Source organism: Poeciliopsis prolifica, unplaced genomic scaffold, assembly GCF_027474105.1.
Source record: "Poeciliopsis prolifica strain line A6 unplaced genomic scaffold, Auburn_PproV2 SCAFFOLD030, whole genome shotgun sequence".
Lineage (NCBI taxonomy): Eukaryota > Metazoa > Chordata > Actinopteri > Cyprinodontiformes > Poeciliidae > Poeciliopsis > Poeciliopsis prolifica.
This window is the reverse complement of record NW_026562405.1, coordinates 578,315-605,707: the sequence shown is the minus strand read 5'-3', so window position 1 is coordinate 605,707 and position 27,393 is coordinate 578,315. Positions and strand designations below refer to the sequence as shown.

Genomic DNA, 27,393 nt, shown 5'->3' with positions numbered 1-27,393 from the left:
CTTTTCAGCTTTTATTGGTGAAAAAAAGCTTTCATAAACATGTATGATTTTCTATTGCACATCAAAAGTATCTTTGCATTGGTTTATCACATCACATTTGTATAGAATATTTTGATATTTGAGATAGGAACAAAAAAAAAGGTGGAAAAGTTCAAAGGGGAGCCTATTCACCATTTCATCAAATGTAAAAAAAACCTTTTGAATATTCCTGTAAATTTTCTAAAAACACAATGAAAAGATGACAGTACTAGATTCATCAGTCTGAGTTGTCCTTGTAATGGATTGAGCTGGAGGTGATGATGCTATGGTGAATTGGTTACCCTTTGATGAAATAAAAACATGACATATTGGGCCCCACGTGAACGGGACACTGTTGTAATGAATGACCTTTTAGTAAAAAAAAAAAACACAGTGAAGTGCCCACTCAGTGAAGATCATGAGATTTATGCTGTAACCACTGTAATGACAGGTGGTAGTGAACAGGAATTCATTTTTGATGGTTAATTGTGAAAAAAGTAACGTTAACTGTTTTGATGATGTTACATCCATGTTTTTCTCAAAAGCAGTTTTATAATCATTTTTGAAAGTGTTGGTTTTGGTCTGCATTAATTCATTTCCCATCAGTGTTTGAGTATTCCCAAATAACAAAATAATATGCAATTCCTTGATCATTGTATTCCAGTAAATAATCAATGCCTTCCTGTCACTTTAAAATAATAAATCATTTTAATAGCAACTGTCTGATTTCCACCTTCGAAGCCACTGACAGAGGTTGATGAACAAATATTTACTAATTTATTAGAAAATAATAAACAAATTCAACATCCTTACTTGAAAGAAAATTTGAATATTTTAATTGTAAATCAGTGCATTAAATATTTTTTTAAAATATATAGCATATATCTGACATGTTTTTTAAAATATAGACAAAAACATCAGTATAACTGATTTGTGAGGAAATATATCACATTTTACTTTAGAAAAATTTTATTTTCCTACAACTTGAAGTAATCACTGTCTAGTAATTGGCTCTGATGACAGATTATTCCAATACTGAAGAGCGATTTCTATCAATTTCTGTCAGTACTGTAGTGCAACAAGATTAAATATAGCAGTGTGAGAATGAAACCTAAAACTGTTTGGAGTTTAGTTACATGCAACAGTGAGTCCCAACAGGTTTCTTCATCCGTTGACGATGAGAGAGCTGATTTCTCCTGGCAACGTGTAAACAATCAGGACAAGGAACAGCGTCAGGATGATGAGGATGACCAGGGCTATTATGTATTTCTTGTAGTTTTTCCAGATTAGGAAGACAAAGGTCTTCATAGGATTGAGGAACCAGTTGAAGCTGGTGGTAGGACGGCTGCAAAGACAAAAAAATATATATATATGTTTGTCAGCAAACTCTATAACAGTGAAATCTAACATTAATGCAAACATTAGCTTCTGTTGCAGCATTTATACATGGGTTTTTTGTTTGGTTTACATGACAGGAAACAAATCTTCCAGATTTCAGCTCAAATCCCTAAAATGGTACAGCTAATGAAAAAAAAAACATTTATTGACAGGCAAAGGAAACTTTAACAGATATACTTATTGAAGTTTACCTGACTTATCGAGTCACAAGAAATAATTCTACATTTAATGAAAACTGGGAATCTTGAACATCCAATTTCTAACTACAAAGCTTTAAACTAAACTGCTGAAGGAAGCTCTGTCAGCTAGCAGCCCTGTCAGCCCTGTTACAACTTTACTGTGAATCAGCATGAGACAAAATGTTCTAACCTCAGACTTCACCACACAAGGCTTTCACATATCCTCAAGCCTTTGTACTTTTTTTAATCAGAATTGAAGACACACAAATTACACTTTTTCACTTTAAATAGCACCCTAACTTGGCTTCTCAAAACAATTAAACATTTACGTGGTTAAAGTTTTATTTGTTAAAACTTAAACTACATTGTTTCAAGGTCTGATCTAATTTTAGTAAGCCAGAAACTCAGATTTTTTTTTCATGTTGAAGCCTCGATCTTTACAAGGCAGCCAAACTAAGCTAAACAGACTTCAGTTAGTAATGCAAACTGATCACATCGTAGATGATACCTGTGAGCACAGCAGGATATTTGTATTCTATGTCAGAATATTTCTGAAGCATTCTGGAGATCATTTATGAAGAAGAACAGAGAAATAAGTTGCCTGATTTTATAGCTTAATATTTCTGAAACCAAAACAAAAGACGGAAAAATATCAGCCTGAATAGAGTAGTCACAATAGCTTTTTAGCTGTTATCCTGTCCAGTTTCATACAGTACATGTTATTATTATTATTGTTGTTGTTGTTGTTTTAGCACCTAGTGATCATCTTTTACAGGATGCACTTCCATTGAATTGTATTAAATAATTTCTGATAGAAAGTTGTTTTTTCTTCTCATAAGAGTTTGCCTGTAGACCATAAAATATCATTCATGTGTTAACAGTATTAGTGGCTCATTAAGTTCTTAATTCAACACATACAACTGCTTTTTAATAACTACTTTAGTCACAAAACCTTTTTAGTCAGAGGTATCTTGATTTTACATATGTTTTGCATTGTTAGACTGTTATTTGTTGGAAGAGAAGGAAAAACAGCTCTTGATCCAAAAAGCAGCAGCCCCTCTGGAAGACTGAAAAATGGCCACTCATACTCAAATATGAATACAGACAGGCAGCATTCTCATTTTTGTCAGTTTGTGCAATTCTAATCTTCCAATTTAAAGTCAATATTTACTGCAGCATTAATATTATTGATATGTTTATGTGGGATTGCATGTTACTTTGGCTTTTCCAGAGGTTCTGGTTCTTTGCGTCCACGTCCCACAGGGTTCGCCTCCGCCTGCTCCAACGCCACCAGCTGAAGCTCCGCCTCCACCTTTCCCTTCACAGAGACAATTGGGGCATTACAGATGTCCAACCTTAGCTATAAGTAGTTGCAGATGTATTGCATCAGTAACTGCAATAATAAGGTCAGTGTGCTGAAGCTCACGTAATAAGAGTTTCAACATTCCTTTGCTTTTAAAATACATTAGGAGCTATTCAATGTTCATGTTCAAATGAATTTCAACAAACATGATCAGCAATCAATTTTTGTTTGTACCATTAACAAGTAAGTATTGCCCAAACTGTCAGAGTACTGGATGTCTTCTTTGCTCATCTGGCTTCTTTTGTCCTGGGTCTTTTTCTTCTTGTGTCCCTTCTTTTTGGCGTCCATTTTCTCCTTCTCCTCCCTCTCGAAGTCCTCAGCCGTTTTCAGGCGGACCAGTGGCCACCAGCCCTTCATCTTTTTAGCTCGAAAGATGGAGAAGCGAGGACTGGCCTGGTCCATGGCCATTTCAATCGTACATTTGCTGGACGTCTTTGCTGGTCGCACCATGCTGCTGAGGGAAAGCTCTATGGACCCTGAAAGAAAATCAGAACATGGATGTTGATACTTTTTATTGCATATTTGGACATATCAGTATGCAGACATTAAGGACTGAATCAGGCCTGAATATGTGGAACAAAACTCTAAGCTGTTGACAGATATAATAAGTAGACACAAATTGTAGTGATATTTTACTTTACTTTTACTAAATTCTTCCATAACTTTCAAACAATGTTTCAATGAAATATTTGCCCAAAGTGTTTTAAACTCAAAGAATGTAGAGCATGGTTGATTTGTGAATGAAATCTGCATGGCTAAAGTAACAGAGTAACTCAGAAGTCACAAAGGCTCTAGATACAATGTAATATCTTTCAGTGAAGATAAAAATTGTAACGTATTGCTACTGTGTGTAATTAAAAATTGAGTCTGATATAATGTCACTAATTCACAACTTGAAGTAGAAATCCCTGAATTATAAAAATCACACAACATTTTGGTAACAGCCTGAATTCAACCAGAATGTGAACTCCTAAAAATAATTGCTTTTCACTTGGAGCAGAATAAAACCTGTCTTGCATCAGATTTTGCTCTGCTGTCTTTGTTTATTATGAATGTCAAAGTCTGCTGCCTCCTGTTTATCTATCACTTTCGAGGTATTTCCATAGTTTTGAACTTTCACTTGGCTAAATATGATTTTCTTAGACAACAAAGAGTTTTGACCACTTTAGTCTCACCTAGGAAGTCATTGGCTGAGATGCGATCGTAGTCCCACACCTGAAGGGTCAGAACAGCCGGCTGGCGAAATTCCGACTCCTCCAGGGAAAAGATGGACTCCTTTTTTTTGTACACCACTTCTTTCTACAGGGGCAGAAAGGATTTTTTTAGTTGAACATCATAATGTTTCTTTGTATTTAATATATTTTCAAATGCTTGTTTGTGTTGTTTCTGCAAGCACTTGAGTTATTTGAAACTATGAACCAATTTGAAATTGTTTAGTTGAGTTTATTCATGTGTGACAAAAGGTTTGTCAGCATCTCCAGAATTTTCAGGTAAGCAAAATGTACCTTCGTTACTCTGTTTTCTTGATTACTGAAGCCAGATAAATTAAGTATCCTAGCTTTGTAATACAGACCTTAGGATCAACATGCATGTACCTCAGTGGGAAGGTAATCAAACCTAAAAACAAATCTCCAGTTGAAATTTCCTTCTCCAGTCAGGGAGTTAAAGTGGACATCAGTTTCCTGTTTATCTCCTTCCAGGCCTTTTATCCAGCTACAAAAATAATATAACAAATGTGACGGACTCCGTAAAGCAAACATACAAACGTGTTTTGAAGTGTAAATCTAACCCTTTAACATAGATGTCAGAAGACGGGTCGCCGGTGAAAGGGTTGACATCATCCAGAAAAACATCATCGGTGTTCCAGATGATCACACGCAGTTCATACCTGTCACAATCAAAACAACAGACAAATGTGAACTATTGTAGTTTTCTTTCTAGCCTGTTGATTTACTCTCAGTTGTTCGTCCACCGACAGTTCAGGTAGACGAGGTTTTATGTCAACAGCAGGCGGAGCTGGGATATCGGTCGGAAACATGTCCACCCACATATGAAGATACCCCTGCAATATGCAGCAGACATAAAAACGTTTTTGCGAGCAACTGTTTACACCATATGCAGTGACTTGTTCTTAATTTTTGCTTTGTGGATGTTTCTGAACCTGAGGGAGTCCTGGATTGTCCTGGTTCAGCAGGGACCGGATCTCCACATGTTCCGGAACCAAAGGAACGGCTCCAGGGAGGAACTCCCTCATCTCCTCCCAGCGCTGCAGCACATTCAGGGATGCATGCTCCTCTATCTCTGCCTCTTCCTCTGGAGACCGCTCATTCCTCTTCAGCAGACCTGATTAAAATAATAACACTTCTATCAGAGCTGCTGCTGCTCCTGCCTTCAGTCTGATTAGAAATCCAGCATATAATTTTTTTCAAAAGTCAGGCATTTGTCAGTGAGCTGAAAAGAAGCTTTCCTAAATGACTGAAAATAGACCTGGAGTTTTTGTAGATATGTAGTAGATGTGCAAAACTGTTGGAGATCAATACCAAACGACTCAAAGGTTTGATTCCAGCGAGAGATCTCAGAATGCATCGACTCTGAGGTGGCTGTGCAAAAGCACATCTCACTTTTCAGATCTTTTTTTCTTTTCTTCCTTTTTGCATAAAAAGTTGTTACCATGTCTCTTTTTCCTCTCACTTTACAATCATGTGCTACTTACTGTTATAAGTGAGATGAGTGTCAAAATAAGTTCATACTTCTACCCACTCCTTTGAGCGCTTAAATATACTTTACAACTTTTCTTCTTTTGTTCTGTTTGCTTTTATTGAAAATGTATTTTGTTTGTATATAACTTTGTTTATTCTTTAATTACTCTATGTTCAATAAAGTCAAACTACTACTATTGTTGTAAACCTGTTACACAAAATTCCAACAGAATACATAGAAGGTTCTAGTTGTCACATGGTATGAATACTTTTGGAAAGCACGGCTTCGTAAGAAACTTTAGATGTAGATTATAAATGTAAAGACCTAAATAACAATAAAGAGCAAAAGTAAAAGTATTTCGCTCTTTTACCTCACAACCAGATTATGATAATATATTAATATGTTGGTGTAGATGACTCTCTTCACATTCTTCACAAATTGTTTGTTACACAAAGCATAGTATTTAACTTTACCGTTTACTTTTAAAAATGAAATGTGTGCATGATGATGTTTCTGAACATATTTTCACCACATCCAGGTTAGACCACAGGGTTTGAGTCTGTCAAAAATGTTTCAGAAACAATAACAATCTGATTCAGCTTTTTCTAGTTACTTATCTTGTTTCCTCAAGTTGAAAATAACACATTCATATATTGTTTTTAGTAGTTTAATTTTTTTTTCTCATTTCTCATATTTTAAATGTTTTTGCTATATTTTATTATATCCTTCGACTTTGATGCTTATTGTAATATCCTTAATTGTGTTTTCAGCATTCATATAAATTCATATCAGCAATATATAAGTCGGCTTTCAGCAAGATATCAACCTGCTCGCTCCCACAATTGTACTTTCTATATATGTCATAGTGCTTCAGGATGTAAACTCTTTTATTTACTAACTGCACCTGTTAAAATCTATTCTGTCTATGTATTTCTGTCTGTCCACCTTCATTCTGTGTCCCACCTTCAGGTACAGCATCTGGTGGTATTTTGAAGATCATGTTGAGGACTTTGACTTCAGACGTTCTGTACTCTGGAGACGGGATGCCATTCTTCCTGCAGACCTCAGCCAAGATTGTTGATGGTTTTTTTGCATCACGCCACTTATTGTAACCATCGCTTTGAAGGCAGAGAAAAAAGTACACATTGAATGAGTTATAGATATTGCACACTCTATTGTACATGTATAGCTGTCAGGGTAAGATTTTATCTTAAGTTTTTATCTTCAGTGTGTGGTTTTGGTGAAAATGTATGGTAGTTTTGTGTCTATCATACAAAGAGCAAATAAAAGAACGAAATGTTAGCTACATATGTCTTTGTTTGTACTAATACATAGTTGAGTCTTGACACTAGCCTACAAAGTGATACTAACGTGTCATAGTAAAGAGCGAGACCACATGAGGCCCGATGGCGGCTGTAGAACCGGTTCTCCAAATCAATCCGAGTCTCTCCAATAACATCATCTGCCCCAACCAGATCATGGTCCATGACGGTTATAACCAACTCCGTCTCCAGGGGAAAAGACACTGTGAGTTCAAACACCCTGAAATAAAGAGTTAGACATTCAGACGGGCTCCAAGGCAGACAGGGATCAGATAGAAGCAAGTTGACAGGGAGATGGAAAGAGAAACTGACTCTCCAAATATCGGATTGAGCTGTTTGGGGATGTATCGATCTTTGGAGTCCAAGCACTGATCTCCCACCTTCACAGTAATGTAAGGGTCAGCTTTACCATTCGGGTCAGTGGGAGCCAAGCTGGTGGCCTGTAAGACAAACCTGAATTAGAGGTTGAGAAGAGAACACTGTACTAGCTGATGAGTAACTCATTCAAACATAAGATATGCTGCAGAGTTTCTACTGTACATGAGAGCGAGAAACAAAAACAGACCAGTACCTTGACGATGTAAACTCTGACCAAAACTTTGGCAGGTGAATTTTTAGGAATTCCTTTGGTGATCTGACATGTGGTGTCATCTCTGTCTTCCACATCGATGGGATAAACCAAGAAGGAACCCTGAGGAGGAAAAGCAGAAAACAATAAAAACCTATTCTACAGAAACACAGTCATATAAATCAAGAGCTGCATCAACATCACCTTGTATTTTCCCATCAGCCTCTCCTCATCACCCTCCTCATTGTCCTCAGTGATGGCTTGGCCTTTATACAGGGGGAAGATCTGAAGCCAGTCCTGAAAGTCACTGAACTCTGACTCCAGATCGCCCTCATACAGCTGAACACAAACAAAGTTGTTACACTAAATAACTTATTTTTGAATTATTCAGGAAGTATTCAGTCTAATTTATGTTTTTTATTTTTTTATTTTACTGCCACAGTTCAATAAATTAGTGTACTAATATAGAATCTCCTCTATATTCTCTGATGAGCTTTGTGACACCATTTTTCGAAGACTGCAGTTATCCCTGTTACTTGTGCATCTTTTTCTACCACACTTTTTTCTTCCACTCAACTTCCCATTAATGGATTGAGCAACTTTCAATTCAACAGCCAAGAGTTTAAAGCAGTTCCAACATTTACAAGTTTAGCCTGTTTTCTTGTGAGACTGATAGTTTATGTAAATTACTTTTTGATTTTTAACTTGCAAATAATAAAAACTATGACAAAATCTATAACACCTATAGAAACTGAAAATGTAATTAATGGCATTTTCTCTGATAGAGATCTCAAGGACAGTAATTGAAGTAGGACCCATTTTAAATGGCTCCTAACGTTGCACCAGATGTGCAAACATTAATGCAGATGACTATTTATTATGAGTCTGGAGTTGTTTGATAAAACATTAATTAAACACTTGAATAGAAACCTAATCTTTGTAGTGGTGAAAATCATTCAAAGCTCACTTTTATCCATGAAGCTTCTCAACATTTTTTATCTGTTGATACAAAAATAGCACTGATCATGTCAAAGAAATGATGGGCGCCTGTCTTTGAGTGAAAATTGAATAAAACTTGAAAGATTAAGGTTTACTGAACACCTTCAGAGTAGCAAACTTTTTGCGTTTCGGAGGCTCGATCTCATCCACATCAGCTTCTTCCTCCTCTTCTTCAATGTTTGCCATGGTCAGATTTACTCCATCTGTTCAAAGCAGAAAAGTTCTCTTTGAAAATACTTCAAAAATGTCTTCTCCAAAATATACCTTTTATTATCCTCTTTTTATCTAATCATATTATAATATCCCTATTAGATATTCATATTGACTCCTACTCACTGGCAGCAATCAAAGCTTTACCAAATAAATTAATATCACTGAAATTTGTTCTTTCAGAAGAATAATGTTCAAACCTTGGTTTATTCAGAAAAAACATAAACAAGACTGTTTTTAAAAATAACAAAACTGCATAGGCCCATATCCATTTTTTCTGTTTAAAGTTGGAAAATAACAGAATGGCAGGTTGTTCATCAGTTCGAAGTACATCTGTACCTGTCTCTGCTTCCTCCTCCATTTGTTCTCTCTCTGCAGCCTGAACACAAGAACACATCATAACAGAGGAAATTATTTAATGTATCAAGCACAAAACAAAAGATATTTTCTGACAGGTTCTTCAGAGATTAAACCATCTCTGTCAATTTAATCTCCTTATTGAAAATATAATACTTTATTGTTCAACTTTGAGTTTATTGGTTAAAGACCAAAATAATTCATAAATCAGTGTTAGGTAGATGGATTATTGAAAAGGCACAAAAGTTTCCCTGAATAGACAGTTGACATTTATTCTGAATGTATAAAGAAGTATTGGCAAGACCTTTCAATGCTATCACATCGTCTGTTCATTTAGTATTTTATGTTCAAAATGAACATAAAATACAATAAAGTGAGATAATATCTTTGTTTTATGGTGGGAGCTGCCAGATGGGTTCAGTTTTTAATGGTAGAATTAAACTAAAATTTATTGGACTTTTATGTAATTCACCCACATAAAGTCATATATATTTTTAAATAAAAAAATGCATGACTTTAGAAAACAAAACATATATAAATATAAGCATTTCATACAAATAAAAATTAGAGAAATGTGGGATGTATGTGAGAGTATTTGACCGCATGGTCTTTGGACTTCAAGATGCCGTTTGTTCACTGATATTCTCTGGGGGGGAAATGCTCAACATTACAGCATGCCATAATGTTCGGATTCTTATTGAAATCCATTTACTTTTTTAAAATTTTTTCACAGTTATGCATTACTTTCTGTTGGCATTTTGCATAAAACCTGCACAAAATATGTTGAAGTTTACAGTTGCAATGCAAGAAAATGTTCAAATGTTCAAGTGGCAGTAAGACTTTCAGAGGGCACAACATACGAAGAAAGACCAGCCGGATGAACAATCTGTCTCACCAGTTTCTCCAGTTCCTCCAGTGATGCATAGTACTTGGTCCACCAGTCCAGTTCCTCTTTCTCAGGAGCCTCTTCTTCCAGCTCCTCTGCCTTTCTCTTCAGCTTCTTCAGGGGAGCCTAAAGGTGTTTACATTAACCAGAAGAGTCAGCTAGCCAGACTTTTGTATTTTATTACGGGCAGCTGAAATATCATGTTTTGTTGTTGCGTCTCTCATAAGCAGAGCAGAGGGAGATTAATGTACTCACATTAACTATCTTCATGGGGTTAATGGGAATTTTTGATTGCTTGACTGGCAATCCGCTGAGTCTCATGTTCTTCACTGAAGTCAAAGGGTTTATCTTCTTTGAATTATGCCTCACTAGAGATAAGCACATACAAAGCTTGTAAAAATGTTTTAAACTGAACAATCTAGGCAGAGCAGCATGCTGCAGAGGAACCTTATTCCACATTAGAACAGCTTCCAATATTGCCTTTTTGGAAAATATAGTAATTTATTTTGCAGTTGAATCTCACATAGCTTAACCTCAGACAATCCATGACAACCACATTCATCAACTACAATTATCTTCTCATTCAACACATTGTAAGACATCCTCCATTTAAAAGAACTTGGGATTTGTCACTAACCCACCAGACGCAAAAGAGGTTATTTTACAGCAGTTATTTTAATTGTGGGTCTCAGAAGAGTTTCACAACCGGTGTTATTCCACAGCAGCTGCAAAGAATAAAGTCAAACACTGGAAGAACTCTGAAAGACTATCATAAACCACAGGACACTTACTTAGACCAATGTCAGTCTGAGTATGGTTTGTTTAAAGTAAAACAGAATAAATCGGATGTAACTGAAAGCAGAGCAGTTACTAGTAGTGCATACTGAAATGACAAAATAGAAGAAATATTATTTTTTGTCCCTCAGTAGAGAAATCCATGTAACCAGCAGCAAAGTTGTAAGCAAGAAGAAGTATGCAGATTCACACAAGGTAAATCAGGATATCAAAACTAAGAAACAGGAGACTTTACAGGAAGGACACAAACCTAAATTCTAAAAGAATGTATAAAATCTCTGAATATAAAAAATTCTAACTTGTTTTGCAGAGTTTACCACATTAATGATGTTACCTTTCGTTTTTGGCTCTTTTTCTTGTTCCCCTTCTTCCCCTCCACATTCCCGTGGAGCATAGTTCATGAGGTTCTGGACAACATGTGACCCAACCAGAGCAAGGTGACCAAACGCCCGATGCTCCACCACAAACACCGTCAGAGGAGGGTGGAGGTAGGACTGCTCTGGAAGCTCCTAATAGAACCAAAGACAGAAAACAGCTGGATGTTCAGCTTTGTTCTCTAAACAGCATATCTGGTGCTGCAGCTACTGTCATTCATCACAATTTATCTTAAATAAATCTAAATGCATTTGATGGCAACAAAAATGAAACAGACCACATCGATGTAGCGGACCACTTCCTTAAAGTTTGGGTTGGTCTTGTAGCTCTGGATCTCTTCAGATTCCAGCTGCTGTCCTGCACACTCCACCCTCACCTTTGGCCGCTCCACCTCAAACAGCTGCACCCTCTTCAGCTCCCGCAGACCCCAGAACAGCACCTGAAAAAAGGCAAAAACAAAACAGAAACATCTGCAGAGAGTCACCATCTTTAAACATTTTAGCAGAATATCTATGCCTTTGCGAGCTTCACCTCGATTCTGAAGGTTTTCAGAACAGGTCGGACTCCCTCTGGAATGACATAATGTTTCTGTTCATCGTCATAGGTCAGCTCCTGAGGATCCACACTGACAGGGAGGCGGGGCTTCAGGAGGTTGGGTAAAAAAAAGTTTTAAATATAGCAATAATCTTATAGAGTGTTATTGTTTGTAATGTTATAATTATAAAATAAAAGAATCAAGTTAATAGCATTTACCATTCACAGACTAATGACAAACCTAAGTTGTGTTCACCAGAGTGAGATTGCATATTCTGATGTTTTCTCAACCGTTGAACTTTTCACATTTTCTCTAATCTCAGTTTATTTTTGTGTGTTTGGCCAACACAAAGAGCAGTCTGTTTGGGGAATGTTTCTATCAGTCCTGCAAATGGAGTACATCTATAAAGTCCAAGCTTTTCCCACAGTTCAAATTTGGTTAGACTGAATGATTATATTTGTGAACATGAAGTCTGGCTATGGAAACATAAAGTCTGGCTATGGCAACATGAAGTCTGGCTATGGAAAGATAAAGTCTGGCTATGGAAACATAAAGTCTGGCTATGGAAAGATAAAGTCTGGCTATGGAAACATGAAGTCTGGCTATGGAAACATGAAGTCTGGCTATGGAAACATAAAGTCTGGCTATGGAAACATGAAGTCTGGCTATGGAAACATGAAGTCTGGCTATGGAAACATAAAGTCTGGCTATGGAAACATAAAGTCTGGCTATGGAAACATGAAGTCTGGCTATGGAAACATAAAGTCTGGCTATGAAAACATGAAGTCTGGCTATGGAAACATGAAGTCTGGCTATGAAAACATGAAGTCTGGCTATGGAAACATGAAGTCTGGCTATGGAAACATGAAGTCTGGCTATGAAAACATGAAGTCTGGCTATGGAAACATGAAGTCTGGCTATGGAAACATGAAGTCTGGCTATGGAAACATGAAGTCTGGCTATGGAAACATAAAGTGTGGCTATGGAAACATAAAGTCTGGCTATGGAAACATGAAGTCTGGCTATGGAAACATAAAGTCTGGCTATGGAAACATGAAGTCTGGCTATGGAAACATAAAGTCTGGCTATGAAAACATGAAGTCTGGCTATGGAAACATGAAGTCTGGCTATGAAAACATGAAGTCTGGCTATGGAAACATGAAGTCTGGCTATGAAAACATGAAGTCTGGCTATGAAAACATGAAGTCTGGCTATGGAAACATGAAGTCTGGCTATGGAAACATGAAGTCTGGCTATGGAAACATGAAGTCTGGCTATGTCTACCCAATTAGATTTTGGTCTCAATTTCGTCTAAATGATGAATCTCAGGCATTTTTCCCTTCCATTTCACAATTATGCTCTACAACTTGTTGGTGTATCACATAAAGGTCTAACAGAGTACAATTATGCTTTTGATTAATGTAACAAAATACGATGCAAATGTAGCATTTAGAGTTAGACAGATTGCTTTACTAGTCTTACCTCTCCAAAAGCAGAGTAGTCGAGCTCGATGAGCTCAAAGGCAGCCAACAGCTCTCCGGCGGGAACCTGGCCCCTGCTGACATCATAGAACTGAAGTTTGGGCTTTTCATAAAACTGCTCCACAGTTTTAAACTCAGGCTCTGCATAAGCTCGGCCCAGAGGCTTTGGGCTGCCCTGCAAAAACACAAACATTCACACACGCTGCTTGAAGCCAAGTTTTCATTCTGCTGATTTGTCCACATATTTATTTTACTGACTTTCTAGCAGCTTCATCACTGATCTATAGAACAAAATTAATAGGTACAACTTTTTCTCTTTATATTTATCACCTAACCCATCAATCATTTCCAACACAACTGATTTGGATTGTTTTCAATCAGGGTATTGCAAAAAAGTCATTTGAACTCATGGTTGAACCGAAAGCAACTGTTTAACCTAGAGAGCATCAGAAGAAAAGAGCTGTAGATTTACCATTGTGTCATGATCATAGATATTGATTATAATCAGAGGTGGGTCTTGCTGAAATTGCTCCTTCGTTCCTTCCAGTAGAACTTTGTCAAACAACAAACACTCACACCAGGAAGGAGAGAGGGTGTCTGACAACACCTGTGCAAAGTCATACAGATATAGATCAAGTTATTCGGTGCCAGAGCAAGCAAGACTTTAAACCAGTAGAGTAGTGGGACATACCCTGGTGACCTGGCACTGCGTAGAGAAGACCACCTTTGCAAACGGATCTGACAGGCCGTCATCATCTGCAGCCATAAGGCCACGGCCCTGGTAGAGGTGACACCGCAGCTGGAAGTACCTGCTATCTGTAGAGACAGAGATATTCAAAGGTTCTCTAGAACAAGATTTCTGATTAAACTATACATCTCTTGCTTTTTTGATGATCAGTTGACTCACCCTGGCAGGACAGACTGACAGGAAACTTTCTCCTTCCCTCCACAGGAAGTTGCCTCTGTGTTTCCTCCTCCTCCATCTCCTCATAGATTGGCATGAACTCTTCTGGTAGGTTGTTGATTGCCTCCTTACTGTACTTGATAGGACCAAGCCAAAGGTACACCTCCAGCTTTGCAAATGTTTCACTTGGGGAGCTTCCAGGAGACTACAGCACAATGAGAAAATTACTTAAACTTCACAATTTCATCTGCTTACTTTGGCAGGCAAATTATGAAAAAAAGATTTGGGATGCAAACCCTGTTTTAAACCTTAAGCGTCTTAATACAATTGTTTTGTACTGTCTAAGAACCACATATTGTGCATCTCAAAGCATCCAAAAACTCCTCACAAAGATTCTGCATAGACCATCTCTACTGTGCCTGTTTTTTAAACCTTGCTGCAGTCTTGAGACCACATGAAGGGGTTTTAAATGTACACCTAGTCCTCCTTACTGCTTTGCTTGTATAACAATGACATCTATCAAAAGGGCAACTTTAAGAGTATTTGTAAAAGCAGACGAATAACCTTCATGTAGAGAGTGGTGATGCGGCCACAGTCCCGTCCTTTCTGCTCTTCCACCAGTGAGAAAAGGATGGAGTGGGCAGGAATCCTGACGTAAGCCAGTCGTTTGCTTCCATTAAGTAACCAAAGAAAAGCATCTGGGATGGTGCTCTGGGGCTGCAGGTAAGAGAAGTCAGCGCTGAGTCAAAGAATCTCCAGTTTTTGTGGTGATTTACAGTTTGCGTGACCTTTCAGTGTTGCCTAACCTCTACCGCCAGTTGTCGAAGCTTCCTTAAGATTTTCCAGCTTTCCATCAAATGCTCTTTGGTTTTGTTTTTGGTAATCCTTCGCCTGACTCTGACTGCCTGTCTGGCTAGTACAACCTACAAACAATTAAACAGTCAGTTAGAAACAATCACATTGTCAGAGGCAGAAACAAAGCTGAGAATAAACTCACCAAATTCTTTTTGATAAACTCTCTCCTGCATTTATCCAGGCCGTTGGGACGGGACTGTGATCTCCTGTCTGAGAAAGCGCTGAACTGTCTGACAAAGGAAGACACCAATCAGATAATAAACCAAATACCTTTCTGATATACCTTTCTGATTGAAACTCACTTGCAACATGTCACCAGCTCTAGTAACACATCAGTCAAAGTCTCTTTTGCTTTACTCTTCGGCCTCCGCAGATAAATTTCCACCTGATTGAGACCAATCTCCTAAAATACGGTAGAAGAGTGTTGAAGACACTGAATGATTAATTAAATGTCATTTTTGATAACAAATTCAAAGCAATTGACTCCCACCAGCCTGTCGGCCATCTTGCTAAGCCAGTTGGCCTGATAGAGACGAAAGCTGTGATCTTCAAACTGACTCCAGACATACAGACATGGCTTTAGGTTCATTGACGGGGCCTGAAGCTGAATACACTTAAATGACCTGAAAGCAAGGAAAGAAACACACAGAAGCTGATAAACACAAGTTGTAGAATCCTAGTTGTAGGATGTAATCTGGTTTCTCTTTAACAATCACCACCAGTTCATTGATCCACCCACCCAGGTTAAATTATAATTTAATCTAGAGTTAAATTATAATTGGTCTTCCTCATCTGAGCATCACACATTCTTCAAAGGGTTTGTTTAATTCATCTTCATCTTTGCTGAGCTTGTGAATAAGGAAATGTTTCATCTAATTTGACAATACTAAAAATTTGACTTGCTAAAAAAAAATAAAACATTATTTTTAACGTTGGTGCCGATCATTGCTCATCGCAAATTTGCATTACAAGTATGACAACCTTTTGGAAAGAAGGTTTTTCTGAGTTAGAGTGGAAGTAATTTATGAAGATGGATAACTTTTAGAACATTTCCTGAATTGTGGGGATGCAGTGTGTTCAAAGGAATGACCTGCTGGATTGATTTTTGACTGTGTACCTGTCATAGTCAGTGGGCTGGGGTCTCATGACAGAAGACACAGATCTGTTCTCAGGTTCAGGATTCGTGATTTCCTCTCTGTCCAGCTCATCCTCTGACTCCAACAAACCGTGTGTTTCCTCAGCCAGATCTTCCCTGCTCCTCCTCAACTCCTCCCTGCTCTGGCTTTTCTTAGATCTCCCAACTCCCGCCGCTTTGCCATAATTTCCTGCCAAATACAAAAAGATGAGAGGCCTCTGGAATTAGCTGACTTCAACCGGACGGTATATAATTAATAAGAAATTGAGTTTGTGCCTCATAGACTGCGATGAATCCCAGTGCATAATGCATTAGTATACACAATGTTTACCTATGGAGAGTTCAAAGGTTAGTGGTTTTGTTCCTACTGTCGGGTCTATCATTGTCACTTCAAACAAAGACGCAAACAGCAGAAACTCCTCCTTCTGTCCCAGAAAACCCTGAAGTAAACATAAATATATTGTGAACAGTAACAGATTTTACTAAGGAGTCACATAACTTCTGCCATACAACCAAAAATATGACAATGTTTCAACAGTTTAATTCTGAAAATATAAATTAAAATGTCACTTACACAAAAGTGAATTTAAATTTGAGAAAATTAAAATACTGAAACTCATTTGTGCAAATTTTTGATTTTTTTTGTCTTTTTTACTCTTAATTGTAGTGCAAAATAATTTGAGATTAAAATGAGTCAATCAAAATAAACATTCAAGAAATGTAATATTGTGTTGAATAAATAATTCATATATGAAGTTTACTCAAATTTATTTAACATTATTCAACATTGTTTATTTTCCCCTTCTTTATTTAGCGGGTTAACCCCTGGAAATAATGATGGTACTTCTACCTTTTTATTCTTAAAGTTCCTTCAGATGATTGTAAAGTGGAACAACATCAACAAACTAAACCAAACTGAATGACCATACTGACCTCAGGCAGAGGATGGATCTCTTCAACTTCCACAGTGACGGACTCTGGTACCTCAACTCCTGCTTCTTCAGCCTCATCAGCTAATCCACTCGGGGCCGAAGCTGCTTTGGCAGCATAAAGTGCAAAATTGTTTTAAATATTTTTTATTTGCTTATTTTTAGCCCATCAAAAGTGATCATTGCAGTGTTGCAACTATCAAACATGGCTGATGACCCATTATATACCAAAATGTGAAATCTTTTGATGGGTAAAATCAAATTTATTATAAAATCTCACCTTCCTTTTTCTCTTTCTTGCTGCTCTTTTTCTTCTTTCGTCCAAACTTGCCAAGCGCTCCTTTCACCTTCAAGAGCCCATACAATAAAAGTGTCATATATTCAAATCAAACAGTTGATAAAGCTGTTATTTACAACCACAGTAGTTCATGAGTGATACCTTTACGGCTGCAACAGAGCCTGTATCTGTGGAGATGGCAGATGGAGAGGAATAAACATCCATGGAGAGAGCCAGGAGGATTCGACCTCGATAGAAGATCCCTTCGCCCAAACCCTCATTCAAGGCCTGAAAAAAAACTTGTCTTTTTAATGCTATTTATTTATGCTTTGATTAGATTTTACATATTTCCTGTTTTTCTTGAAAAAGATGACTGAAAAACCTTCTCTCAACATAACTTGGCCTTGTCAAAAAGTAACTATGTTTAACAAGTAGCAGCTTCTCTTGTTTTTAGTAAGTAAGTAGGTAAATAAATTTTCCATTATAATGAAAAATCAACTTAAGTTTGATGAGTCTGACAAATTCTCACCCTTCATTCTATTTTTGGCCAAGTTAAATTAATATGCTTATCTCTATAATCTTCATGTAAATATAGCAGGAATTGGTAGCTTTAATTTATATATGCATCACAAACTCTTCATTCTTGCAGTAAATACTTAGTTCATTACCAATGTATTTTACCTGGTAGACGTCTCCCAGGGTGGAGTTCTGTGGTGAACCATAAAGATTAACCCAACTTGGACCGAAGGTTGGGTTAAATCCTGCAGGGGGAAATGGGAAAAAATCAGGAGTATGAATGAAGTTTGAATTAATTATTAAAATTACATTTTCAGAGTAACAATTTTATTTCTTTTCTAATGAAATTTTTTTTTTTTGGTCTGTTAAGAGATGTTTTTCAAGAAAACATATCGATAAACTATTACATACACACATATAGTTTGAACATATAAGGTCACTTTTATAACCGTGATGGTAAAAATCAGCTAGAATTTTTATGATGGCATTCCACTATTAGGCACGGTGAAGTGATGATGGAGTCTGGTAGCAGCAGAGGTAGCATCTCCATAACATGTGAAGCAGTATTACCAAAATTTAAAACAGGACCTCATCTGTTTCCATTATTGGCTGGTTGCTGAGAAACTGAGAGAAGTTTTAAGTTTTCAAAATAAAGTTAAAATAAATAAAATAAAAAAAATTGTATTTGTCACTGCCAAATGGATGTTCAGCCATCATAGTTAGCAATGTGTTGTGGAGGAAAAGGAGTAGGAGTATGGGTGAAATGGTGAGCTGTGACTCAGGCTTTGTAAAGTTATTTACTTACATCACAATGTACAAAAATTATTTGTCAGAGCCTGGGTGTGATCAGTGAAAAAAAATAAAAATACAAGTTCATTATTTTTTGGGCATGATTTCAAGGAATTCCAACAAAGTGCTGAATCAGGCTGAAATAAAATCTGATAAAATACACTAACGGCAGTAAGATGCCCCATTGTTTCGACATAAGATATCAATACACAATTCTTTTGGAAATTTTAAGCTTATTTTGGTTTTCCCCATTTAAGGAATAGAAATGTTTTATGCTCTATTTCAATTTTATACCATTCCTGGTGGGATCAGATATCTGTTGGAGGTCCAGAAAGTGCGTAGCTAAAGCTATGTCTCCCATTTTGGCATCGTCAAGGAGCTGGATCCTGATTCGCTGTGCCAGTGGCGGAAACTGCTCAATAAAGGAGATTTCTTCATTCCATACTGGGTAGCTGGTGGCACTGGCGACTGATGTTTCCCCCTAAAAACAAAAAGCATTACAATAAAAAATTTAAAATTTGCCAAATTAAATGATCCCTTTTCCACTAAAAGCTTAAATGTATGTACTATAATGTGCTATAACATCAACAGCATACAAGCAAAAACAATGTCAATTAAATATTTTATACCAAGAATATTTATATTTGTTAATCTGTGTACCTGCTGTCCAGCGAAGGTCACCTGTACGTAGGGGTCAATAAAAGCCGCCCGATCAGTGACGGACATCTTTGCCATCAACCCTGCTTCCATGGTTGGGAGACCCTCAGCTCTGTAGATCCGAACACGAAACCGAGCCCATGGACGCTCAGACGGCATACCACGAGGAAGTAACAGATGTCTTTAAAACAAAGCATTAAAAATTTTACATTTACCTCAGTGGAAGGCTCTTTTAGGCAAGAATATGGTTTAAACAAGATATTCAATAATTACTCCCAGATTTCTCATATCAAGTTACACGTCAATTATCTAACCAAGACAATAATCTCAGTTGTATTTACGTTGAGACTTGGCAAATTTATTTCTAATCGTAATTCTCTAATTTTTTATTTTTAGAATTGCAAATATTTTGTGCATGTCATCTCCAGATCCATGAAAAGAAATATACTGACTGAAGAGGCAGCATAATCAAAATATACAGAAGAGAACCTAGAACACAACCAAGAGGTATCCCATTTCTCTACTGTTGAAGTATACTGGCCAAGATGGACAGAGAAAGTAGTAATGTTGTGGTGCCTGTAAAAGCTTTAATAGCTGCAACACAAATTTCCATAACAGGTGTATTATTTCAAACAAAACATCTTCTTCGTGTTTTAATCTGTTTAAAATAACAATATTTAATTTCACTGACTTTTCTATATCCTCGCTGCTTCCAGACGAGGAGCCCTTTGATAGACTGGGCATCCGAAGAGCATCTCCTTTCATCAGCACACTAAGGCTGGCCCGGACATAACCCTTCACTCCTGACCTGGTGTCGGTCGGGTCGGTGAGAGGAGCCCACTTCTGATAGAAACGGTGGTCTGGAGCAGGAAACAGATGATGAGTCAGTGAGTACCTGAGAGTTTTGATAGGGTCACAGTTTGCTTTGTGAGCTGTGAGCTGTACTGGTACCTGGCTGACTGTACACGGTGGAGATGTCAATCTTAAAAGTCCCAATGTGGGTCATCAGGAAGGCTAAGGTCCGTCTGTGGAATACCTGAGAAGAGATAAGGTCACAAGTGATTATGATGACTCCTTTATCTCTGAAAGACGGAAAGAATGAATGAATAAATAAATAAATGTTTGAGGAACCTTTATTTCTATGACTTCATCAAAGAAGATTTGAGGAGCCTCCTGAAACTCAAACTGGAAATTCTAGAAAAAGTAAAAAGAGGAAAAGAAGAAACAACTTCAGTTTACTCTACCTTGCTTGATATGTAATCCATGACATATGAAAAGACGCCTAATTTTCACAGTTAAATATAGTGAAGGATCTATGATGCAGTGGGCCCCTGTCTCTTCCAAGGACTCATTAAGAGCATTATGTCTCAAACTCTTTAGAAAGTTCATGCAAAGTTTAAATAAAAATCTGATGGGCTCTGCTTGGATCTTTCATTCATGATATTGATCCAAAAGCTGTGGTCAAATCAACATAGAAATAAATGCAAACTCAACTTTCACTTTCTTTCAAAATATACATTCATCTAAGTTCCCTGATTTAAATTTAGATTTCTACATTAGACTCTAATTTGGTTCACAGTTTTCTCCTGAATTCTCAGCTCTGGCGTACCTCGTTGTAGAATGGGCAGTTTGTGGATTTCTGTGTTGCTGTGTGTTTTTTCTGACTTCCAACGCTGATAAAAACTGCAGGGCTGATGTTCACCCCGACAAGCTTCTGAGCCTCCAGGATGTTCACATTCACCTGCATCCAAACACAAATACACGGTTACAGAGCTTTACTAAATAGACTTTAGAAGAGTCTCAGAAATATTTAACAGGAGTGTTTCCTGGATTTATCTTTAGCTGTCAGGATATTCTAAACTTGAACACTGAGTGAACTCACCTGAAAGCTCTGGACTCTGGGCATCGCTGCAACAGCAGTTCTAGACAGGGGTCTGCAACGACTGCACAGACACACCCAGCAGATCAGTGATTCTGCACCCTGATCGGTAAAAGAGAGACCGTCACACCGACTCACCTCCTGAGAAGAGTTAAAGTGATGTCACAGGTCTCCATCTCCACAAGGTCATCATCATCATAGTCCTCATCATCCTCGTCTTCATCGCCTGTCCTGACCAGGCTCTGCCCAAGACGACGAGCATCTCTCTCCGGTTGATCATTGCGGGACGCCATGGACCCTCTAATGACAAGAAAAGACAAGGTTCTGTATTTGTTCTTGTTTCAGGACCAAATTTTCAAATGAAAAGTCATTGTTGGGCAATTAGGTTTATCTGTTTCTATCTGGATTAGAAAATGCATTACAAAAATGATGAAGGTTGGGTTTTGTGAATAGTTTATAAATATTTTAAAAGCTGCAACAAGTAAGACAAAGCTGAGTGGAGATTATTTACTAAAATGGAAGAAAATAGAGGTTTGTAGTCAAATAAATAAAGAAAAGCAATCATTTGAATTCATTAGCAGTATGTACACATCTTCTACATTTTCACATTTTGTCAATTTCAAATCACAGACTCCAGTTTATTGTAACGGGGTTTTAGGTGTTAGACCAAAACAAAGTAGCACAACCCTTCTGCAGAACCTGATGCATATTAAACATGGAGTTGATGTTTATTCATGAATGTTCTGCAATAAAGCTCCGAGGCCTTCAAAGAACAGCCACATGTATACTGAGATTAAATTACACACGAGTGGACTCTTGGGGTAGTTGGTGAAACTGCAATTTATTTGGGGGTAAAAGAGTAAAACTGAGCTGAACACAAATCTAGAAAATACTTTCATTATTTTTATGAGTTGTAATGTCATAAAACATAAAATACTCCAGGTTCAGCTAAATGAATATGGGTAAAATAATTAGCTTAACCATGTAACATCTGCAAAGGCAAAAGCAGGAACAAATGAATGTGTGTGGTTATAGTAAAGTCTCACCTCTCAATGTCATCAAATCCATCATTCCTGACGACCAGAGCTGATCTGTAAATGGATAAATTTACAGATCAGGCAATCTCCCTCTTCCAGTATTTTGTGCAAAGCAGTATCATACATGGTGCAGAAGGTGGGTTTCCACCTTATCTATTATTTAGGTAATGTAAAAGCGTGCAACAGCAATTTCCACAGCCTCTAGACTGTAAGAGGAATTCAGAGAGAAAATTTCTGATTTCTATCAAAAATGGACGGAATAGCACCTCTTGCAAAAAGACAGTACAGGAATTATAAGCTTCATTTTGTTTCTATGGGTATACAACATATGGGTATATGTTGCTGTGTTTTTAAGCTGTGTTAGTTTTCAAAATTGTAATGCATAATGTTTACAAAGGAAGCTTTGGTTTTATTTCTTCATTGAAAAAATTGTAAGCTGCAGTAAGAGGGCTAAATTGTATAATTGCTTGTTTATTAAATACTTTTAGAAAGGTACAATCCACTCGGTTTTCGCTTCAAAATCTCCAGTTATAGTTACATTTTTGGAAAATTACATACATACATTGTGTAAAGTTGATAGACCTATAAAATATCAATCAACACAATTCCTATGCAAATTAAGTTTTTAAAAACATAAAACAGGCTAATTGTTCCAAGAGGAAAATTATGGATTGACTCAGAGCTGAGATTTTTTAAAAATCATTTTTAAGGTAAAGATATTAAATATCAGTTTCATTGTTTTTGTCTGTTTTTTAATTTTCTGAAATCAAGACAAGAGAAGGATATGTAGCATTTTGAGATCCTTAAGCATATGCAGTATCTGAAAACAGATAACACACCCAAGCTGAGACTTCTGTGCTATAGCTTTGTCTCTTTCACCCGTCTTTAAATTTTGGTTCATTTAATCTCTGTATTCTGGGCCTGCTCAAACTGTAAATATATTTGTATTGCTTAATGAATACAGTTACTTACTTAAATCTGTCTTACAGTATCATAATTTATTCACTTCACAGAGGCAAATTATAAACAACATCCCAAAATACACTTCACCTTCTTCATGCTGTCAGATAGTTTTTATTTTAGTAACTTCTTTTTTCTACAGATCTGCGTGTAATTAGGTCCTCAAGGTGCACCTCATGCCTGATTGTTTAAGACACCTGTTTCCTAAATAAAATATTGGAATGGAATAATTCAAATTGCTATTTGAATTATTCCAGGTTATCTATGTCTGAGAGAAACATGTAAATGAATCAAAAACAATAAGTAAGAAAGAAAGTATTTTTCTCAAACTGTACTTTGTATTGTGTATATTTAAGTGAAAAACTTATGTGATATGTTTTTACTCATCACTGTCTTCAACTTCCAAAAAGTCCAGTCCCTCCCATTGTCCTGCTGCTCCCTCCAGTGGATGGTACCGAATGTCCAGCTCTATAATGATCTACAGAGACATAGAGGTAACCAATATGGCTGCTACTGAACTCAAGACATTTACAGATGATGTTAATGTGGCCTTACATCTGTCAGGCTGTAGTTGGCATCAGTCAGAGGTTCTCGCAGTAGCAACCTCCCAGAGGTAACTACATGCTGCAGACTAATAACAAGCTGACCGAGCAGTCTACAAAAACACAGACAGTTATTACTATCTAATAAAACACTGTGTCTCAATAAATAGAATGCAACATCAGGTTCTTTCACTGTTTGAAGCTTATCTGTTTTTAAAGGATTAGAGGTTGAAACTGTGCTCTTGAATGAGATTCAAGTGGAAGTAGTAATTTCTGGTCAGTTTCAGGTGAATAGATGGTTAGATGCTTTGGAAGAGTTTGGATTCATGTGCATGCATGTTTTTGTGTGTGTTACCTGTTGGAAAAGAATTTACTGCAGTTGTAAACGCTGACAGACAAAAGTTCTTCTGTGATTTCTTTACCATAATGGGGCCAACGGAAATGCTGCATGAAAAGAATTACACAAAGATCAAATCTGAAGCACCCTTTATTTTACTTCTAGATTTTTGAAAACATGACATGTTTCAATGTGACACTGTTGAGGGCATTTCATAATGTTGCCCTTGTTTTTACTGGAACTGTATAATGAAAGATGAGTGTATGCATTAAAAATGAAATATCGGAAGAATGAGTGAAAATCCCAAATTGATTTAATCACAAACACTTTAAACTTTGCAAGATTTTAAGCCACCAGTGTTGAGAGCTGCTTTACTTTCAGTTGCATGTAAAGTAACCAAAAGCTCCAGTTTGGTTTCATTGGACTATAGCTTAGCACTTTGTCATTTCAGCATATTTTGTTCCTGCCAGACTCTGAGGAAATTTCATAATCAGTTTGGTTCTTTCCAACAATCTTAGAGTAAAATTCAGTTTTAGAAAAAAAAAAATCTGTTTCTAATACAGAAAAGCATCCAACCTGAACAAGTAGGAAAAGAGTTTCTAACTTTACTTTGGACATTTTCCAGAACAATCATTAACTACCGTGTGTTAGAGGAAGCCACGCACACAAACGTTCACCTGGTAACACCTAAAGAACAAACACTTGACTGACAACAGCAAAGAAATATAACCCCGTGCCTGCTCACGTCACACAGAGATGAACTGGACTCTTGCCCATGTTCACATCAACAAACACCAGATGACAGAATGAAAGGTGCAGCGTCACCACTTCAACAAATATTGCCTCTGGTCATAAAGTTAAAAATATTTGTTTGCAAGAAACCAGACAATCAGACTCATGATCAATGATAATTTTTTAAAAAGTACACAATGTCAATGAAACATCTTAAAGCATTTTTGTAAAAAAAAAAAAAATTACACTTAACCAGCATTGTCACTGCTGATTTCCATCTTTTGTAGAAAAAAAAAGGGAAAGATGAATATCATATACAGTATGTTCCAGGCACACAGTGCTACTTTATTGCTCAATCAAGTAACCATGTTACCTTCAGTTGTAATAAAAAAAAGCTATGTATATCAAACATGACTTTGTTATAACTAAGAAATTTGACTTCACAATTTGACATGTTGAAATTTGCATATGTCTCTTTGACACTCCACCCTCAGCACGTCATCACAACAGGGCTTCTCCATTATGCCATTCTTAGAAGTGTTGGTCTAAGAAGTAGTTTATGTGATGAACTTAGACTGGCAAGTCCACCAGGTTTTTGCTAATTGCTGCTGCCGCTAGTCTGGAGGAGCTGAGTTGGAAAGGGGTGCTCTGTGAGTCAGATGTTCAGTTTTGTGAAAATAGGCATTTAGGCACACCTCAGGGTTTCAAACTCATTTGAATTTTTGGGATGAATAATTAATGTCCTCAAAGGAAATTCATTTGATTTGACTGATAAAATAATACTTAAGCTCACAAATGTTATCTTGAAAGCTTTATTTATGTGTCCCTCTCGTGTCTACGGGCTATATAAAAAGTTATGCCAGGCCAGATTTGGCGTCCAGGCCTTGAGTTTGAGGCTGCAAAAGGACATGTATTTGGGGTGGAAGGTGAAAATGACTCTGGACATTCAGCCACAGCTGTTTATTCTCTGTAGTCAGCCTGTATGCTTAGCTGCCTCAGTTCATCTTCAAATAAATTTCCTGTTTCTGCAGCATTCATACAGTTACTGACCTCATTGAAGATGGCAACATTCTCACACTGTGGGGCTCTGGTTTTATGAGTGAAACCTGGAAGATAGATAGATTAAAAAGGTTACAATGGCAACACCAGTGTTTATCCTAGAGGTCATTATCTGGTTATTATGTGAAAGGGAAATGGGAAGAATAGATGAAAAACAATATACATTTATGGATAGATGAAATAAAGCCTTTTACATCATAGAGGACTGACAATCTAAACAATACAATTATTATTCTATTTTAAATGAAGGACAGGAATCTGTTTCATTTTACTGGATTGGGCTCATACTCTAAACTACGGGTTTTCAACTCTAGTTCTTGAGAATTGATGTCCAGGAACTTTTAGATTTCTCTCTGCTTTAACACTTTTCAGTCAAATAGTGAGGTCACTGGCAGGACCCAGGAGAACTTGATCGCATACTCAGGAGGTAGTTCAGTCATTTAATTCAAGTGTGTTGAACACCAGCCTTCAGATACCCTATGGAACTGGAAGTTGAAGACCCCTGCTCTAAACTGTGAAACAGTTTCAGAGTTATTTTCTGAAATTCTGTGTCTTTTCAACTAGATTTATAGTTCATTTTCTCTTACTTTAGATAAAAATTTGATGCTATTAAAGCCTCGAAGCTACAAGTGTTACAGATGTCCTGTCTAATAACCTGCGTAACTCTTGAGGGCAAAGAACCAACAAACTGTTTTAATGGTTTGGAAAAAAATATATGGTCAAGGTAGGTGTCCCTGGAATAAAATAACTCCTTATGACAAAAAAGAAAACAATCATGATCAGTTTATAGCTCTTGCAACTGGGAACTTAATTACTTGTGTGTTATGAGGAAATGTAATACTGTGATGAACCTTCCTCATGAGCCTTAAAAAACCCACAGTCTGAAACATTAACTTTTAATCCTGAGAAGTGAAAATGACTGAGGTTAGATTTAAGACACATTTGTTCTGTGTAAAATTTTTACTTGGAACCTCATACTTCCCTCTCTTTCAACCTTAATTGCATTCCTTCAAATGTCAAAATTAAAGCAATGACCACAAACAACTATCTAGTAGGGTGTAAAAAAATTTAAACTTTAATCTGATGGTCTACCACATCAAAACAGCCTTAAACTAAATATTCACAGATGAAACTTCCAGGAAATATTTGTTAGGAGTCCCTCTGATGTTCTGTCTTCACATCTTTGTGAGGACAGAGAGAGGAGCATATTTGTACAAATTACCTCTGAAGGAGAGTTCAACCTTTCTGTCTGAACGTCCCGGCAGGTTGAAGATCCTCTTCAGATCCACACTGATGGACATGATGGCCTTCACCTCTGTACTCTCCTGTTGGTCTTTTTAGGATCACATCTACATGTTTTAAGGTCTCCTCTGTTCAGTGTTGGTAGAAATAACCTGAGTCTGCTCTTGAGTGTGTGTGACTGTGACTGTACATGTAGGCTTACTAAAGTGTGTCTTTGGGCAGGTCTTTCTGTTTGACAAAGCAAATAATGGCTCAACTTGTTTCCTCCTCAGAAAACACGTACAAACAGAGGTTGAGTGTTACAAAACGTAACATTTAAATTGGTACTTAACTTGAATTTGTAAGGTTAGCAACAGG

The 27,393-nt window shown here is 37.1% G+C and overlaps 1 protein-coding gene across 1 annotated transcript; it reads right to left on the bottom strand.

The window, feature by feature from the left end:
• fer1l4 (fer-1 like family member 4) lies at window positions 1-27,217 on the bottom strand. Its single transcript, XM_055050060.1, has 49 exons — window positions 27,017-27,217; window positions 25,786-25,841; window positions 24,022-24,110; window positions 23,680-23,779; window positions 23,508-23,602; window positions 22,174-22,218; window positions 21,266-21,427; window positions 21,131-21,191; window positions 20,858-20,989; window positions 20,380-20,442; window positions 20,200-20,284; window positions 19,940-20,108; window positions 19,252-19,429; window positions 18,886-19,072; window positions 17,968-18,047; window positions 17,449-17,574; window positions 17,290-17,356; window positions 17,014-17,117; window positions 16,412-16,520; window positions 16,063-16,270; window positions 15,436-15,568; window positions 15,248-15,348; window positions 15,088-15,175; window positions 14,897-15,013; window positions 14,655-14,807; window positions 14,094-14,295; window positions 13,878-14,002; window positions 13,659-13,793; window positions 13,188-13,361; window positions 11,702-11,812; window positions 11,448-11,609; window positions 11,130-11,304; window positions 10,256-10,368; window positions 10,010-10,126; window positions 9,097-9,136; window positions 8,650-8,750; window positions 7,753-7,887; window positions 7,552-7,671; window positions 7,293-7,420; window positions 7,030-7,200; window positions 6,622-6,776; window positions 5,120-5,301; window positions 4,935-5,020; window positions 4,748-4,846; window positions 4,554-4,671; window positions 4,134-4,257; window positions 3,133-3,434; window positions 2,813-2,913; window positions 1-1,363 (listed from the first exon to the last, which is right to left on the bottom strand). The coding sequence occupies exons 1-49, from the start codon at window positions 27,093-27,095 to the stop codon at window positions 1,183-1,185; spliced, it is 6,144 nt and encodes a 2,047-aa protein (XP_054906035.1). The 5' UTR covers window positions 27,096-27,217; the 3' UTR covers window positions 1-1,182.
• Between the last annotated feature and the right edge of the window lie 176 nt (window positions 27,218-27,393).

What these genes read in the sequence shown, in the direction of transcription:
- fer1l4 (XM_055050060.1), bottom strand. Translation starts at nt 27,095, where the DNA reads ATGTCCATCAGTGTGGATCTGAAGAGGATCTTCAACCTGCCGGGACGT. An exon ending in GGTTGAACTCTCCTTCAGAG is followed by an intron (nt 25,842 to 27,016) that starts GTAATTTGTACA and finishes TCTATCTTCCAG; the next exon opens with GTTTCACTCATAAAACCAGA. An exon ending in ACAATCCAGGACTCCCTCAG is followed by an intron (nt 5,021 to 5,119) that starts GTTCAGAAACAT and finishes TGCATATTGCAG; the next exon opens with GGGTATCTTCATATGTGGGT.